At 33.6% G+C, this 18,881-nt stretch overlaps 1 protein-coding gene across 1 annotated transcript in view; it reads right to left on the reverse strand.

Moving 5' to 3' along the window:
* LOC128238547 (dystrophin-like) overlaps positions 1-18,881 on the reverse strand; it is a 177,955-nt gene that overhangs the window by 105,315 nt on the left and 53,759 nt on the right. Inside the window, exons 17-34 of the mRNA XM_052954580.1 lie at positions 18,753-18,840; positions 17,634-17,875; positions 16,935-17,079; positions 14,298-14,470; positions 13,459-13,674; positions 12,519-12,959; positions 11,485-11,698; positions 10,029-10,132; positions 9,452-9,604; positions 8,723-8,884; positions 7,369-7,497; positions 5,808-5,981; positions 4,296-4,451; positions 2,991-3,158; positions 2,577-2,759; positions 1,721-1,879; positions 1,130-1,288; positions 359-859 (exon numbers count right to left, since the gene is read on the reverse strand). Coding sequence (XP_052810540.1) covers positions 359-859; positions 1,130-1,288; positions 1,721-1,879; positions 2,577-2,759; positions 2,991-3,158; positions 4,296-4,451; positions 5,808-5,981; positions 7,369-7,497; positions 8,723-8,884; positions 9,452-9,604; positions 10,029-10,132; positions 11,485-11,698; positions 12,519-12,959; positions 13,459-13,674; positions 14,298-14,470; positions 16,935-17,079; positions 17,634-17,875; positions 18,753-18,840 — 3,567 coding nt within the window. The remainder of the gene's footprint in view (positions 1-358; positions 860-1,129; positions 1,289-1,720; positions 1,880-2,576; positions 2,760-2,990; positions 3,159-4,295; positions 4,452-5,807; positions 5,982-7,368; positions 7,498-8,722; positions 8,885-9,451; positions 9,605-10,028; positions 10,133-11,484; positions 11,699-12,518; positions 12,960-13,458; positions 13,675-14,297; positions 14,471-16,934; positions 17,080-17,633; positions 17,876-18,752; positions 18,841-18,881) is intronic.

Consider the following 18,881-nt stretch of genomic DNA (forward strand, 5'->3'; position numbering starts at 1 on the left):
ATCTGGTTTTAGTTATTTTTATCCTTATCAACACTTGAATAAAAATTATTATTAAAATGTTTGCACCTTCCTGCTGACGATGCCAAAGCATAGTGTGACAATAACTTGATTATGTTTGGTTGAAATTAATAAAATATTAAAAAATCGAGTACAATTACAGTCATTGATTTTACACTTTTTGGGTGAACAAGCCGGTCTTATAAAAGTGCTTGCCATCAAAATTTATCAAAAAGCCCTGCTATATAAAATCTATAAGTTCAGCAAGCTTTGAGAGCATTTTACCAGTGCAGGGATTGCTGGCATGTGCTATTTTCAACAACTACAATTTCAAATTTTATTTAAAGTAGTAGAATCTTACCTTGGCATTATCCTGCAAATCCCCTTTCACATCATGTGGTTGTATCTCCCCATAGTTGACTAGCTCTCGTTGATAAGTCTCTATCATTTCCAGCGTACTCTCATAAATAGAATGAAACTTGGAAGGCGAGCCATCCACATTGTCTACTGCAAAGGTCAAGGGTGACACACAGGTCACTGAGTTCATTTCCATGACAACAGTAGGTGAAGGTGAGTGAAGGTCATTTCCTAGGTCATTAGATTCTTGCACTGCACCAGCTGAACTTGTGCCCTTGACCTCTAAATGAACTTCAGAAAATATCAAAGGTGAAATGACCTCAGAAACATCTTGTTGATTCTCAAAGGATTTGACCTTGTTAGGAGAAATGACCTCTGGGGAGGTTGCCTTGGTGATGGTATTTTTAGAAACTTCAACTTTGACCTCTGTGTGTTCAACCATGCGTGGTGGGGAAGGGGAATGTTGTTTTGCAGCAGCTATTTCTTGGCATTTCGAGATCTTCTCCTGAATTGGATGTAAAATTTGATTATAATGTTTAATGTCAATGTGAAAATCACATTTAATGACAATACCTCAATACCTTTCCTTGTTTTCTTCAAAAACAAAGAAAAGCTAATGATATTTGAGAAACTAAAATGTTTTTGGTTGTGATTTGTACCATCGTTTTGTTACAAATACAATATCAATATGGTTTATACCCAAATTCAATGAAAGAGAGACAATGCAAATTTGAACTAATCTACAACATTTAAACCAAACTCAAATTAACCAAACCTTAAGCGTCTTGGTGAGTTCATCCCATTGTTGGTTTATCTGTGACAGTTCCGGTTCCACCATGGCAGAATATCTCCCACTACCATCCATAATGGCTAGAGCGTTCATTCGTACCTCTTCAAGGTCACTAGTTTTCTCGTTACAATTCTTTTGTAAGGTCTGCAAAGAAACGAGACTGTTTTTTAAAAGCATTCTCATTGATGTAAATCTACCATCACCTACCATTACAGCTGGGGTCCTCATTCACACATCAAGGCTGTGAGTAAGCTCTTAATTCTTTGCAAGGTCAGAAAAAACCTTCAGCACAACTCCTTGTTTTTGAGCAATAAATCATGTGCTTTTTTTGCTCTAGAATAATTTTTCTTTGAACTACTGACAAAAGGTTTTCATTAACACATTCTATGAGAAAATATGCTTGTAAAAAGATTAAAAAACATAAAAGCTATTTAATCAGTATATGCTCGTTTGCGGTAACATGAATTAAGATTGAGAATTGACTTGAGTATTTTGTGATATCGAAGCTTGGACTGGCCTCAGTCTGACATCACTTTTGATGAGGAAATTTGACAAAGAAACTGACTGCATATATACCTGCAGTTTAGCAATCCAGAAATCTGATGCCTGTTGTTCTTCCAGCAAAGACGTGTGTGTTTGTATGACGGCATCGGTTTGGCTTAACCATTCCTTCAGTTTCATACACTTTGTCTGGAAGTCTTGGAACTTCTCATCCGGACTTATCGGTGTGCTCGCCTGAAAAACAGAATCTTTCAGCTTCAAATGCAATATGGGGATATCAGGTGCTTTCTCAAAGACCAAAAAAAAATTGAGAATCACACCAAAATAATGTAATCAGCTGAATTCTACAAATTCGAAATTACATGTTTGCTAGTGAAGAATGATCATAATAGCTAACCATGCAGATGTGCAGAGCATTTGCCTTATATTTACAATCGCCTAGTCCTTCATGTAGATAAAACTTGATTATTTTGTATAACAAGCAAGGTGTTATGATTTGATTGTTTATTTCAATATTGCACTTAAATTGGATTAGTGCGATGTCATTTAACTAATAATTTATGATGCTACAAAAATCACCTCTTCTTTTATACAAATGCATGCTGTCGGTTACACTTCTTTCAAAACAAATACTCAATTGCAGAACATACTGCTAATTTCTAATATTAATGAACAATTATTTAAAATGTAAATATAAGTATTGATTGCATTTTACCTTGCCTTCATGCTTTATGAACACAGTAGGGCAAGCAAGCAAATGATGAAGAAGAACTAGCACCCTTCATGGAATTTGCTCACATGCTCTTTTATGTTCATACAGCATAAACGCAAGAAAAATGTGTTAAATCCTTAAATGCACACACACCACTTATTGCATACTACTTATAGCACAATAAGTTTGAGAATTATTTAGCCCTCCTTGAATGCCTACTTGTAAAGTCTGAATCCAGGAAGTTAGTCTCGAGGATAATTTGTCCCACTCCCTGACAAGATTGTCGAGGTTTGTGCGCAATTCTGTTACGTCTCCATCTTCTGTTATCTCGCCCACCTGTCGGACCAGCTCGCGCATCGACGTCAGCAAGGACTTGCGACGAAGCATTTCCTCAAGCGTCGCCTAGAGATAAGACAAATGGATATTGAAGGCTAGGTAAATAAGCTTTCAAGTGTACCAAGTTTTATGCTCAAACAATTTTATTTTGAAAGCTGTCAGAACTTAATTAAGGCTTAGTTCTTTGAAATATATTAAACAATATATTGAAAAACAGAAAAGTTGCAGACTTTTCCTCAATTTATTGTTACCATAAACTGAATGATAATATCTTAAATAATAAGTTTTTCCCAATACCTTGGCAAAAGTCAGGTCTTTGTGTCGATTCTCCACACTGTTTGCCTGAATGCGAGTATCCAGTTCTTCGTTGCTACGCGAGATGAAGTCATGTACCGCAGACGCCTCTTTACGCAGCTTCTTTGTGAGCTTCATTGCTTTCTCTATCTTCGTCTTCCCTTCCGTCACCTAGAAAATACGACTTTCCTAATTATAACACAGGAGAAGCCAACCGTGTGTGTTTACAATGTACATGTTAAGTGCTCAAAATAGTATGTTGTCAAACGGCATGGTGGTATATTCCAAATACGCCAAACAATTGTTTTCAGAAATCAGCAATTATTGATTTTAATCATGACACTCGAGAATATCAATCAAAACACCTTTTTTTTCATAAACAACTTCTGATGTATATGGACAGTTTACAAAGTCAGAAATCTTTCCATTTAACAACACTGTTAATTGCATTTAATTACAATTTAGCAGTTAAACCTATGGACTTTACTGTTATGTATTATTAACACTTATGCAACAATACACTTCACTGGGAATTAATTTGAACTTATTAGTAATACAATTTACACGTTAAAACATTACATTTTATTAATATGATTATTATCAATCTTGCGAGCTATTTCTACTAACGCACAGGTATACATCGGAGGTTGCATTCGATGGAAAATTGCTGAGGTGTTGCGATTGTCAGGTAGATCAGCTGATTGAAACAAAGGCTTTGCCAGTAGACAAAATATAATTTCAAACACAAAGCAGGTAAAGCATTTTGATCAATTTTGAGTGGTTTCTCAGCTGCATATGCTGGGCAAGCATGTATAAGTTTAATGCAAAATTGACAAACAACTTACCTATACTTAACATGTTTGTAATATTATCAAATACATGTATATAACTTTTAGTTAAAAGGCTATGACTAATAATCAGCAAAAGGAAGGGGTTTTTTATACAGGAAAAAAGACAAACATAACATTAAATAGAACATTTTTGTATTGAGATGCATAAAAAAACAACTTTTGTAAAGTATTAAGACTAACAGTGCTGAAAAGCAGAACAAAAAAACATCATTGTTTTATTTGCACTATAACTTGTTCTTTAAAGCTGCACTCTAAAAGATTGACCGTTTTGACATTTTAATTTGTCTCAGAATCAGCTGATTTTGGCATCAATGCCTTCAATTAAGTCATGCAAGATAACCCACAATAGAACAGATCTCAATTGTTTGAAAAACTGCCTGAAAAATTATTCTTTCTTATTGAGTTCGTAAGCTCAAGTCTTATCAATGCAAAAACCAATCAGAGAGCAATATTTTACCTGTGCTCCTATGGAATTGTACTGTTGTTTCAGGGCATCAAGCTGTTTGCTTAATCGATCAGGGAAATCGACCTGTCGTTTATCCACCATCCCTCGGCCAGTCTTAATCACATATTCCACCTCGGACTTGAGTTCACTCATGGTTGTGTAGAATTTCTGAAAAAGTACTCATGACAATTACATTTCTGGAGAGTGTTCCCCCCCCCTCCCTTGTGCCAGAACACTCCTTTATTTTCATTTAACGTTTCTGGAGGGTATACCCCCTCCCTTTCCCTTGTGCACAGAAGACTCCCATTATTTTCTACCCAAATCCAGCGTTACAAATATTCATAAAATTATGTTGGAAGTCTGTTTACCAAGAAATGCCAAATATTGAATTTTTGCTGACCCCATACCCCATATACCGTTCTTCATTTCTGAGAACTTCCTAAAAATCTCTTAATATAGTGTAGCAAGAAGAGAGGTTTATTATTAGAGCCTCATTGTTAACCCAGACACTATAACAGTAAAAACGTATTATTATTTTAAGACAGAATTTGCAATAAAATGTTTTAAATTATATATCCAAGAAGTTTCTATCTCTATTTTGTTATATATCTTTTCACTTTTAAGAGCCTCAGATACACTTAAATGATCACCAGTAATAAACCTTAGCCAAGTTTCACAAAGGCACTGTTGGCACGCCCTGTACTTGATTTCAAGAAAATATTTATTTTAGTATTATTCATGCCAGAAGAAACTTCTTATCTTATTAAGTCCAGCTGCATCCCTGAATGATCAATGCTTTTTTTTATATTTTACCTCCAATAAAAAATTCATAATTATCATTGCATGTAAATAACACTCAATGTCAAGTTTTTGAAAATAAAATTGAATAACAATTTTAGAATTAGTATTTTGGCAGCTCTGATTACTTCATTGGTAATTTTATTGGAAACAAAAAAACTTGTGTTTTGGATACTTTACCTGAAATCCAACTAAATACAAAAGATAATGTTGTCTGGTTGGCACAATGGTTAGTGCACTTGTTAAGGTGACCAAGATTTGATTCCCGGCCTGGCTTATGTGAGTTTGGTTTGTGGTCACCAAACCGGACAAGAGGCCTTTCTTTGGGTACTCCAATTTGTCCCACAGTGCTAGACCACAGTTTAAGATGTTGCGCAGCATTGTGTCAAAGAGACTCATTGTCATAAAATTGTAATTCCAAGTTCAACCATCATTATAAATTAAATATGTTTAAAATTAAATATGTTTAAATAAGGATGTCCGGTTAGCGCAATGGTTAGTTCACTGGCTTCTCACCTAGGCAACCCAGGTTTTATTCCCGACTTTGGCGCATGTGAGTCTGATTTGTGGTCACCAAGCAAGACAATTTAAGGCACCCTTGCATAAAATCGTGCCAACGAGAGTGATTTATATAATGTAATATAACTTGTTTAACAATTGTTGTAAAATAAACATGCTTAAACTTAACTAAATATGTTTCAATCTATAAAACCAGTTTAGACCTACCATGCACAGTTCATGTTTGGTATGTAAATTCTCCGTATCCTCTCCCCGAACTTCTAGCATATAAATCCGGTCCTGAATATTGTTCAGTTCTCTTTTCACATGATTTTGTTTTGGCTCAAAGTCAGCAGGACGCTGAAACTTTTGGAACTTTGTGTTGAGATCGGTCATCTGGCGCTGGAACAGTAAAACAACATCAATTTTCTGCACACAGCAATTAAATTGCAGTTTATCTAAGAGCACTTAGCCATTAGAATGCAGCATATTCTATTTTCTATGATATTGATTTCTTTAACTTCTTTTATGATATAAATACTCCTGATGTTTGGCCAACATTTGTTTTTGTACACTCCAAGTAGTTATATTTCGTATGCAGAGAATGATTCTATCTCTCATGCATGAGTGTCCTAAATTCATCAGACAAGTACCTTCAATCTTCATACCAGAACAAAGAAACACAACATTGAAAGTGATGATAGTACCTTAATTTTTTAACCACAGTATCTAACATGAGAAATTATAAAAGGGGAAAGCACTATAATTTGTGTTGACAGTATCCAATTTTTGCTACTCATTGAACCTGAGCAACAAACAATTATCAAGGATGGCCTTGACCTATTGGGACAGCAAACAAACAATTACCAAAGATGGGCTTGACCTACATGGAATACAGCAAAAAAATAATTTTAAAGGATGGCCTTGCCAAATTTGACACTATCAAACAAACCATTTAAAAGGATGGCCTTGACCTACTTGGGATTTATCAAACATATCATCTTCAAGGATGGCCTTTACCTACTTGGGACAGCAAACAAACAGTTATCAAGGATGGCCTTGACCTACATGGAATATAGCAAACAAACCATTTTAAAGAATGGCCTTGATCTACTTGGGCATTATCAAAGAAAATCATTTTTAAGTATGGCCTTGACCTACTTGGGATACAGCAAACTGATCATTTTCAAGAATGGCATTGACCTACTCAATTTTCAAGGATGGCCTTAACCACCTTAGGCTACAGCAAAACATTTTTTCAAAGATGGCCTTGACCATTTTGGGCTACAGCAAACAAACAATTCTCAAAGATGGCTGGGAACTCCTTAGGCCCCAGCAAAAAAAACATATTCAAGGATGGAGATATTTTAATGAAACTGAATGATACTGAAATGTTTTTGTTAATACTTAGCAAAATAAATATTATGATTATCTGTGACCTGTATAATATCTCCAGCTTTAAATAGATCACTTCAACTCTTTGTATAAAGAATATTGTTTGTTTCGGGTTTTTTGGAACATCTCTTAATCATTTTAATCTTATATGTTTTGTTTTTGGGAAGCAATATAATTCAGATTGATATTTTCTTCTAATTTTTTTTATGTGCAACTATAATATTGTTGTGATACACACAGTGGTAACAATGGAATTGTAAATGTATGAATAAAATTTTAATAAAAGTGCCTTTCAAAAAAAATAAGACAGACAAATATAAATATCTTGATTATCAAAAAAAGTTTGTTTTTTTAATAAAACTGTTACTTAATTTCTTTTGTCAATAGTCAGTACCTTAATTCTCTGTAGCTGATAATCCAGTCTCTGCCCGGCCTCTAGCCTACCCGAGGACCTGTAGGCCTCTACCTGACCGTCTAGCTCGCGAAACGTGACTTCTTGTTGGCTAAACTCTTCCTTCATTTGCTTAAATTATAAAAATATTTAGTAACTTTTAAGTGATAAACACCCAACAAAAACACACATAGACCTGTATTTAACGATAAAGAATTTGTTTACTTTCAAGGCAAATTGTTCTGTATCTATATTGAAAGTTAAGTTTAATTTCGGTATCCATTCCGACTTTTAGGTTCACTTCCATTTTTGTCAAATGGTACTTACTGAAAGAAAACGTTTTTCTACGAACTTTCTTTGATTATTGCAAAATTCGTCATTCTAGCCCATTTACAGTGTAAGTTTCTATCATTTTATTGTCAAATGACACATCAAGATTATATACCACATTATGTGCCTAATATTGCATTCTGTAAAGGGAAGTTACGCTCGATTTTCTTAAAATGACCTGATTCGCCCTCATTTTGTTCGTACCTAATTATTTTTATATTCTAGTCAAACTTAAACTTAAAAGTGTTCAGTATTTTTTATGTTAATTCATTCTATTTTGCTCAATTGTTAATGTCAACATACGCATTTTTTAATGTTAAGTAATAATTAAGCAACTGATTATATCATTTCTACTCTGTTAATGATTCTCAGACCTTATGTTTGTACATTTCAGTATTTTACCTGTTGAATACATGTCGCGTTAGTATTGGACGTTTCAATAAAGGGTTAACTATCTGCAATATTTGAGTAATCCATGCCCCCAGTTGTTGGATAAAGATACAGGCAGAATACATTTTTTTATATAAACACTATGTACTTTATTTCTACAAAATATTTCCAACAACTTTAAAAAAAAAAAACAGTGTAGAAATTGTGCAATGAAATATTTGCCCTTATGGCAATCACCCATGAATTTGATAAAAAAAAACAAAAAAACATGGCCAAATATCGTACTATCAAAAACATTTTAACCACATACTTTGTTATATGAAAAGCTAAACATAGGAAATATAATTATCAACGCTGGTGAAGGCTGCGGCCACTTTGAGAAAACAAACAAAAACATTTTCTCAAATTCATGAGAAATTGCCAAAACAAAATTTTTTCTTCAATCTGTTCCAACATTTCTTAAAATATTTCTCAACTGTCTGGAGAAAGAGAAAATAACATCATTCACCCTTGCATTAATTAATGTTTATATTTAGCATACATAAATAACATAACAATAGCTTAAATATTTAGGAAAGTCTGTGTGCCAAAAATGAGCCTTCGATAACTCACCCCATGGCTGCATAATAACACATACCTCACTCTCGTCGGGTACATCTCCAGCCAGGACATCGGCGTCCAGACGGTTTTGTAGCTCCGTATCCACCTCCGACATCCACTGTGTGACTTGTAACAAGCGTCTCTCAACACCTTGGGCTTCATTGATTCCGGCTTCTAGTTGTCTGACTGTTTCCCGCGCCTAAATGAAAGAAAAGAGACCCTATTCAAATTGCCACTGGCCAACATCGAAAAAACTATAAAAATCAACTCTTGTCTTTTTATCGTGTCACTTGAAATAACAGTAGTTTCCATGTGCTGGACTGCTTTTTGAGTTAAAATGGCAATACCATATAAAAATAATTTAAACAGCTTCCGAAATAGGTTCCATGCTCAGAGCTTAAGTCTGCAAAAAATTAAGTCATCGCATTACAATCAGGACATACATTGTATAAGGGTTCTAATAGCTAATAATTGTCAATCCTGAAAACATTAGCCAGGGATCTGTTTGAGTATGAGGAATTTATCGCCAAGGGTTAGACCCCTTTTGAAATTGTTTTTAAATTCATCTTTAATCATTTCAAGGTACATCTAACTGTTTTCGTTGCAAATGACTCAGAAAAAACACATTATTACAACCCTAAATAGTCTGAAGTTAAAAACTCCAAAACTTTACACCTTCTGATTGTACATGTATTCTTATGATAATTTTTACAAATAATTATGATAAATCATACTTTACTTTCATCAAAATTTCAGTCAAACACACCTGTTTTTCAAGAGATTCTAGACGTCGGACGTACTGGTCTGACTCCAACTTGACGAGGTCAGATAATACACTGTTGACAATCATTTCTTGTTTCAATTCCTCAATTGTAGCTCGATTCTCGGATGTATGATCTCGAAGGTATGATTCCATGTCCTGTATGATAAGTAAAAATTGAATCATCAAAGCTCAAAACTACTAAAACCATGCCGCTGAATGACCGTCCATGCTCGTATGATGTAGTCGAAAAAGAGGTATAACATACTACTCAATAGGTCAGAGTTATGGGCCTTGCTTGTACATGATTTTGTGTATTGTTTCTGGCAACATGTGTACCAAGTTTCATTTGAATGTCTTGAACATTTTCTTGAGTTATGGCCAAGTTTAGAGGTATAAAAGATGAGATAAAAAATTCTTATACTGAGAATCAAGCTAGGCAAGATTTTTAAATAAATAACATGAAAAGCATAATCCTAGAACATTTTATTATAAGTTTAAAATTATGCAAATCAGTGGAACTTTTTAAACGATGTAAATTTGATATTAAAAATAATTAAATCCATTTATCTTGAAAACCTACATCCATATGTTCTGAGATTTCCTCAACATCAGCACTTGACAACGAGGATCGGCGCATTTTGGATTCCAGTCTGTCCAAGTAACGACTTTCTTCATCTAAAGCATCTGAGATTTAAAATGAAATTGAAAGTGCGAAATATAATTATGTGCAAAATGACTGTATAGAACTATGTGCTAAATTATGTCTTTCCTGTTAGATTTAACACTCGGTGTCTTATTTTTTTGCCCTAATTGGCAATATGGACAAGGCTTCCCAAAACTGACATTGGCTGGTCTGGACCCATTTGGACTTTGCATGTCAATTTCAGTCACAAAAAAATGGCTAACAAATTGGTCTTAAAGTTTATCCTTTTTTTCCAATTTCGGTCCAAAATGGCCAAGTCAGTTAAAACATAGAAATATGATCCCAAAATTCTCAATTATTTCAAAATAACAGGCCCATACCAAAATGCCTTCAAAAGTAATCTCCCTAAAGATTCCAACATGCTTAAAACCGGTTAGGGGTCATAACAATTTAGATTCATGTCAAATAATGCCAGTTTTTCCTTCATTTTCAATTATATATATTTTTGTTTAACCCTGCGGGCCATTACCATTGCCCCTCCAAGAGTGATCCCCAAGGGGCTCACATGCCTTGATGACCGCAAGGCGGTGCCGCAAGGGGTCACATAAATATATAAATTAGCACCCAACGTTACATTGTAGATAGCTCTACTCACACGCTGGATTATCTCATTATGCCAACATGCATAATTTATACCTTTAACTTACTACCGTATCCAAGGATAAAGTAAAATGTCTATAAAAATAGAGCAATGTTTCAGGTAGATAAAATTACAAACTATAAATATTATTTATTGTGATATGTGTCATATTTTCAGCCTAACATACATAAGGTCTGTTGAGAATTTGAAATTCATAATTAAAGGGAAATAATTTAAAAAAAAATATATCCCTCATATCTTTCAAAACATCATTTAGATTTTTAATAAATGATGATAAATAAACAGTATTTTAATACACTAAATAAATGATTTTGAAGGAAAAAGCAACATCATTATCATATACGTCATTATTTAGTAGTCCACGACAGTCGTGCAATTTAAGGTTGTCTTGCGCTTTGTGTCCATATTATAATAAGATTATAACCAACAGTCCAACAAGCCAGTATTTAATATAATTATGAGAAGACACCCAAAAATTAAAAGCCCAGGGGTGGTATTCAATATGCAACTTAAGTTAATCTTACGGTCATACATCATTGACTCCATTCACTGTATTGGTCAGTTATAAATAACAAGTAATTAATCCAATTAGCTACATCGTTCTGAGATCCAATTAAGACCAATATTGAATACCAGTCCTGTTGCTATTCGGGCTTGGGGCATGTGCTACTTTCAATCACTTATATGATCACTGCAAGAAAATAGTGTCCACTTCACAACATCTATACATACTCTTAAATTGCCGCCAAGTTTGATCAGACGACAAAAACAGCCTGTGGTAATGCTCCACCCGCTGAAGGGTATGCGACCACAACGTGTTCATTCGCATGAGAGAACGCGCCAAATCCTGCAGACTCCCTGACGGAGCTTTCGATAACATCTCGTTGGCCGTGTCAGTCAGTTGAGTAACCTCCCCTTCTCGGTCTAACATGTCGCTTCGTAACCCCTGTGATTAAAATAAACCAGAAACTTGTTTTTAATATAAATTGTCTACATCAAACTATTACTATGAAATAATCATGTAAATGATGGGATAATAATGTATTCATGAAATTACTGTATTATTCGCAAATGTTTTTTGATTTTTTAGATATCAAGTCTTATAACTATCATACATATTGTAGTATGGCTTAATCAATTGAAACTTGTTTCTTCAATATCGTCATCAAACAGGGCTGTCTTTCTAATGACTTAGTGGCTGACTTTTGTCTCAACTTCCCACCCTAAAAAGAATATATTTTTCGTAGATTATTGACCGAATTCCGACCCAAAATAACTGAGGTATTTCTAAAAATGGTGTCACAAGAATGCAGATAAAAAATTAATGAAAATCTTTGTATTTATTTGACAACTTTACATTTTTACTTGTTTAAATCTTAAAATATGTTATAATTGTGTAACTTTGCAATTTCGATTTTTTTGTGTAAAGAAATACTCATTTGAAGAACCCAAGTCCCATTCCTTAATAATTAGCCAAGAGATAGCACAGACAAACCATGACAATTATTATTTTACGACACTCCAAAATAATTTACCTATCTAGACGTCGGTCATTAACCTAATGCTGCTTAAGGGCTCAAGGAACCGTAATGTTATGGACAGAATCTACACAATAATAAATGTCCTTCATGTGTTTTTTTTAAAAAGCAGTTTACACCAAAAACTGGGTAATGCTTGGATACTTACTATTTAAACCTTTTTTTAATCTTAATTGAAACAGAGCCTGTATCATCTTTATATCATAGAAATAGGTTTGTGTAGCTTACCTTAAATTTCTTATATTTCACTTGAAGATCATTTAAACTTTCCACCGAGTAATCCTTATTGGAAATCTCTTCCTTCAACGGCTCCAGCCATGCGATTATCTTATTAATCTCACGATAAACTTCCTGACTCGAATCTAACGAGCCTTTCAATCGTTGACGCTGCTGCTCTGCTAACATTAACACCTTATTCCAGTTTGTGTTAACCTCTTCAACCTCTTGCGAAAGTTTTGCTTCGAACGCTGAGTCGATATTTATCGATAAGCCTCTATATAAGTGATTAATCTGGTCCATGTTTTTCTGGAGGGTAAGGATATCATTCTGCACGCCTGCACTCTCAGCCAGCTGAGCTTTTAAAGTCGGAAGGTCGCCCTTGGTCGGATCTTCGGCATGCAGAAAAATGTCCATTTCTGTCATCCAGGTTCGAAAACCATCCCGAAGAGTCTGTTTTAAGATTAAAAGTAAAATTTATATAAGAATCAAATTCTTAACCAGTGCAAAGAAACTACGCTCTCTCTAGTATGCCCAGGCTAATATAGCAACCCCTTAAATTGCAAGTGCTTTAATATGGAAATCAGGAAATCAGGAAAAAAAATCGAAGGCTTTCATAAGCACTATATACATGAATTATTATACAGGAGTATATACATGCATTATTTAGGTTAAAGTTTGTTGTAACTACACTGAATGTTTTAAAATGGACCTTTTATTACTGTATTCTATAAAAGTTTCCAAGGCTGTCAAAGGACAATCCTTATACTCCCAGCACATATAACATACTGAGTTTAAACTAATGAAAGATCTGCACAGTTGTAAGACAGCTCACGAAAGTAAAATAATGGTGTACGTTTAAAAATTTATGCAGGGTGAACCCCGGATTGATATGCATATCTAAACATTTTTCTAATTTCTGTATAGGTCACACAACTACATGTACACTTACATCATATTCCCGCAGCTGCTCTATGGCACTTTCCAATTCCTGAATCCTAGTTTCCATGGCCATGGAAACTGTGTTCCACTTATTATTAAGAGTCTTAAGGTCACTTTCCAGTTGCGCAGCCTTAACGCTAGAGGGTGCTTTCATAATGAGGTCATTTCCAGTTTTCGTCAAGTAATCGCGGCTGCTTCTTTGTTCGTGGAGATCTTCATTCAGTGTCTGTGGTGAAGATATTGTAAATAAAATTATTAATTTTATTTTCTAAATAAACTTTATTTAAATAAACCATTTAGTAATGTTCACTGCACCAACAACCAAAGATATCAAAATTATACACAAACACATAAGCGCAAGGTCAAGAGGAAGTTGGTGATATAACTGTTTTGTTTCATGACAGTCAATAAATAGTGTGTTCTAGAAGTTAACAGCGTTGTTATTTATCTGATAGTTATATCATATGTAGGCTCCTCCTTCATGATACCAATATGTGAGGAAATGTATAGATGAAAAGAAAGAAAACTCTTTCAAACCTGGTACAAGAGCTGCAGGTCTGGCTAATTATAAAACTTTATCAAATTTGGTAAATATTGAAACAAGCTGCGCGAATGAGAAAGTGAACAAACTTAAAATGGTCAAATTGTGATAGCTAAAAGGACAAAACTCAATCAAGTATCATGACATTTGGTATGACTTGTTATCCATTTTCGGCAAGTTTGGTATAGGTTGAATAAGAACAGCTGGGATAAAAGAGCAGACTTTAAATTTCAATTTGATCAATTTTGATGATTCAAAGGTCAAATCTGAAGCAACTGTATCAAACTTGGTCAAGGACCACAACTTACATTAAACTGTTTAAGCTGCTTCTCCATTGTCAGAAGGTTGTTGACAGTGAATTTCTCAGACTGTAACACATCGAGGTTGTTAGTAAGCCACTTGAGCAGGGCCTCCATAGCCTCCAGGTATGCTCTCGGGGGTATGCGATCCAGGGCCTCAGAAAGATGACCTTGACGTTCGCCTGGAAAACAAAACACGGGTAATTACAGAAAAGCTTGAATCTGAAATCACGCTACAAACCATGCAGATCTGTTTTAAAATACAGATTTTAGTAAAATGGGTTTGTAACAATTTTCAATCCCAAATAATTATACTCCTGTTTGCAATTAAATTAAACATTTTATGTTTTTGAAGCAATGAATAATTGTAACATTTTCATTATTCACGGTGTTAAGTGTTGCATGTGAACGCAGCTGGTTCCCTAATAGTGACATTTACATAAATGCACTATGTGAATTTGAAATGCAAACGCAAATCCTTTTGACTTGATATAGCAGCATTTTTGTCCATCAATAGTCTTCAATGTTTTCGTTTACCATACTCATACATGTAGGTAATTACCATGCAAGGTTACTCAGAGATAGAATTCTAGTCATGCTTAAGAATTAAGGACTTGGATAAGATTAGATTGTGCATAAGATAACAATGGCTTCATATAAGGTTCTATCTATCAGAAGCCGTAAGTGTCATAATTATGTTCTGAAGGTACATGTACACAAAGGTGGCAATCTTTGTCAGGGATAATGACAATTTTTTTACGCCAAAGCAAAATCCCACCTAACTGAATGCAAAGACAGCGTTTGTGAGTGTCATTGATTGCCTTTTTCGCCCTCTTGAAGGCATGCATGTAAACCTTCCCCCCATTGTAAATGTTTGTACATGTGCAATTGTGCATTTAGATATCAAGTTGTCTGTGTATGCAAAAAAAGGCGAAAAAAGTAACTTGTTGTATTTTCTGCCTTTTCAGGCACAAAATATGAAAATATGCCACACACTTTTAACGATAAATGGCACCTTGGAACTCTAGGTCAGAAAACCATCCCATTAATATTTCTGGTTTTCAGTCTCAAATTAGGTGCTTTACGCCTTCAGTTCAACTGTTACTTTCACATGTTTTCAGGAGGTTCAGATTTTGTGTGTTTTTTGCCCTATTTAAAGGCGAAAATACAAAATGGCATATATCATTCACTAACAACAAACATACTTTATGGTACTCAAAAACTTAGTAAGTTGGGTACAGTACAAAATGTTGTTTTCAGTTGTTAGACTATTATACTGGTGGAAAGAGTATGGTTTAAATGACATTATCTTTTATTGCGAAACATACCATTTTCAATGTAAATTTTTACCATTGAATACTGATCGATTTTAATTGTCATATTTACAATACAGTATCAAGATGAGTAGAAATGTTGAATTATATCATAGTGCATGAAAAATATACAGGGTCATATTTCTTAGTAGAGCAAGGAACATCAATAGGCATACATGTACATTTGTTCATGACAACAAATGAGGCTGCATAATGCAATTTCAATTGATTTTTTTTAGTTGTTTTAGAGTAAACATGATGTGAACTTACCTTCAAATGAACACAATTACCTCTATTTGTGAAGTTAATGAAGTTAGGATACAAAGAAATATTATTTACAGCAAATTTTAAAAAATTACAAAATAATTTCAGTGTTAGTCCATTAATTACTTGTTAAAAACGGAAATGGGATATAAACGGAAATGGGATATTGTTATGTACAACAACATTAATTACTTTACAATACTTAAATAAATAAGGCCATCCATGAAAAAAATGTACATGTCCAAAATTATGAGCAAAATCATGCATTACTTAAAACATTTACCTCTGAAGTAGGAAAAAATGATATTTAATAAGGTTTTAAATTATCTCTTATTCAAAGTGAAATATCCTAACCCTTCTCAAAATATTGCTTTTCATCAAAATGTGCTTAATATGCAGAAAAAATGTACCTTTAACACAGAAAAGAAGGAAAAGATGTGGTTTTAAGAAAAACTTTTGGTTCGGGTAACCCGACCCCCTACGTACGAAATAGGCGCAGACCCTACCCTGTCAGTTGGTAAAAAATAATTAAGGATGGCCTTATATATACATACGTTACTTTCTGGAATTAAATTATGACATAAAATATGTTTTATTTTTGTTATTTTTCAAAATATACTTACTCTCATGTTCATCTGAAGAATTAACAATCCATGCAGCAAATCAATTAACAGTCAAAAGTCAGTATAAATACAAATTTGTATTGGTTTTAGTCGAAATAACTGATCAAGCAATAAGCAAGAACCAAAAATACCAGTAAAAAAGTGGCAAAAAATATAGCTTTATTAGTGCCGAAAAATAACATTTTTAATCAGGATTCATACATGTGCATTTATTTACAATAGCTAACTAAACTTCAAAAAGCAAAAAAAACAAAAACTTTTAAGTCTGAATCAAAGTTTCAAATCATAATGCTAGAAACACAAAATGTCTATGTTTAAAACTGAAATGAAATCTGCCATTAAAACATTCCTCATTAAACTTTTTTTTTTATCATATTCTAGTGCACACCAAAATTTCGCCTAAAGCAGTCATAACCATATGAAACTGAACATTTATTAATACACACCTATTCTTTGAAGGACTTTTTTCCACCTGGTATGGAAGGTGTCGAAATCGTAGCGTATTGTGTTATCAGAAGAGGAAAGACTGTTCGCAAGAGAAGACAACTTTTGGATTCGTTCTTCCTGACTACGCATCGCTCTCAGTTTCACCTGAAGTGAAAAAATTAACACTTTGAATTTATGTTGTGTGCTTCTTTTTAAGACATGTAATTGTTGCAAAGAAGAAAATGAATGAGAAGTATGCTCTTGGAGCAAAATGCAAGAGCGTGCAGTTCATCACTAATATAAGTTTAAGACGAATTGCCTTGCTTAAACATTTGAACTCTAGAACAAATAAATGAAACAAACACACCCCTCTATCTGCACTTAAAGAAACAACTCAAGATTCATTAAATGCAAGCACAATTTTGTTCACTACAACTCTTAATTAAATTTTTTATCTACATCATATAAAATAAAATAATATCATATTTTATAAAAGTGAACAACGGTATGATTTTTGATAAAGAAAAATGACTATCAAATCTTAAAAAAAAAGATAACAATTTAAAACCTTGCATTTCACCATCTGTCTCAATTTTTATTTAATTTTTTTAACATTGTAAAGAAAAAGTATCATATTAAAATGAACTATTGTGAGTTTCTTGCTAAAAACTTTTTAGCTGTCAAATCTTTAGAGAGAAAGAACAACAATTAAAAAAAACCTTGCACTGCTCCATCTGTCTGGTTATATCAGGTGTTTCCTCGGCGATAATTTCCGTGGCGGTCAACCATTTCTCATATGTCGTAACTAACTCTGTCAAAGACTTCAGTTCATCATAAAACTTTTTCGTATTCACATTGCTCTCAACGATGACTTTCGTTCCCGTCAGCAGCGTTTTTACTGCGTTCCATCTCCGCTCCAAATTCTGGACAGTAGTTGAAACGGAATCTGCCGACTCACCAGCTGGAAGAAAATAAATGTAAGCTATAAATACAAGCAAAACAAAATTGGTAAATACATTATTTTCACAAGACAAGCCTTTAATAAGCACATAATGGTTTCCTAGTTTAAAGTGTGTATATTTAGCATCTGGAAGTCATGTGATAAGTACAGATACATATGCTGACATTATTTTTAAATAAACTGGGATTTGAAATTTTAAAAATACGCAAAAACTGCAAAAGATACATGTGTCGTAAGCGATGTGATACGTCAGCAAGATTCAATGTGTCGTACACAACAAATCAATTTTATGCAAGTTTTTGACAATTTTATTTTTTTCTGCAACTGTATCATCTGGTGTCTATAAGTTCCAATAACGATGATAACAGATTTTGCTTTCCTTTAAAATATGGTGAAGAATTAAATGTTATTGACAATGTGTTATCAGTTAAAGATAAAATTGTAAAAAGTCTTATTATCCAACATGATATGTGATCAAATTAAGAAATATCAACCATTCTCCTGCCATGTTATTTTTTACATCGTAAAGAATTCTTTTTTAATCATTGCTTTAAACTGTTTTTCTGTGAGCGATGTAGTAAAATTAACAAATGACATGGCAGTATAAGTCATAAATGGTGTATTTTTTTATTTTCCTAATATTATATCATAATTAAATTCGTAATAAGGTCAACAGGACTGGTTTCATCCTTTGCCAAATCAACTTGACATTTTCAAATAATAAAAGAAAATATGAGCACATGCATGCATTTTTCATACTGCGAGACCCTTTCATTATGTACATAATCTTATAATAAGAAAATGTTCAAGACTAACTGAAACTGCCAGCTATTAAACTGTATTTTTCAAATATATTTTAAGTAAAAATGTTCTTTACCCTTTTCAAGTTCCTCTTGTACAGTTTTTCCGAGGGCTAAGACATTTTCAACAGTTGATGTTTGCATAATTATCTCATTCTCACTGTCCTGGAATAATAAATGGAAACAATTTGATACATACATATTTT

This window comes from Mya arenaria, chromosome 6 (genome assembly GCF_026914265.1).
Source record: "Mya arenaria isolate MELC-2E11 chromosome 6, ASM2691426v1".
NCBI lineage: Eukaryota > Metazoa > Mollusca > Bivalvia > Myida > Myidae > Mya > Mya arenaria.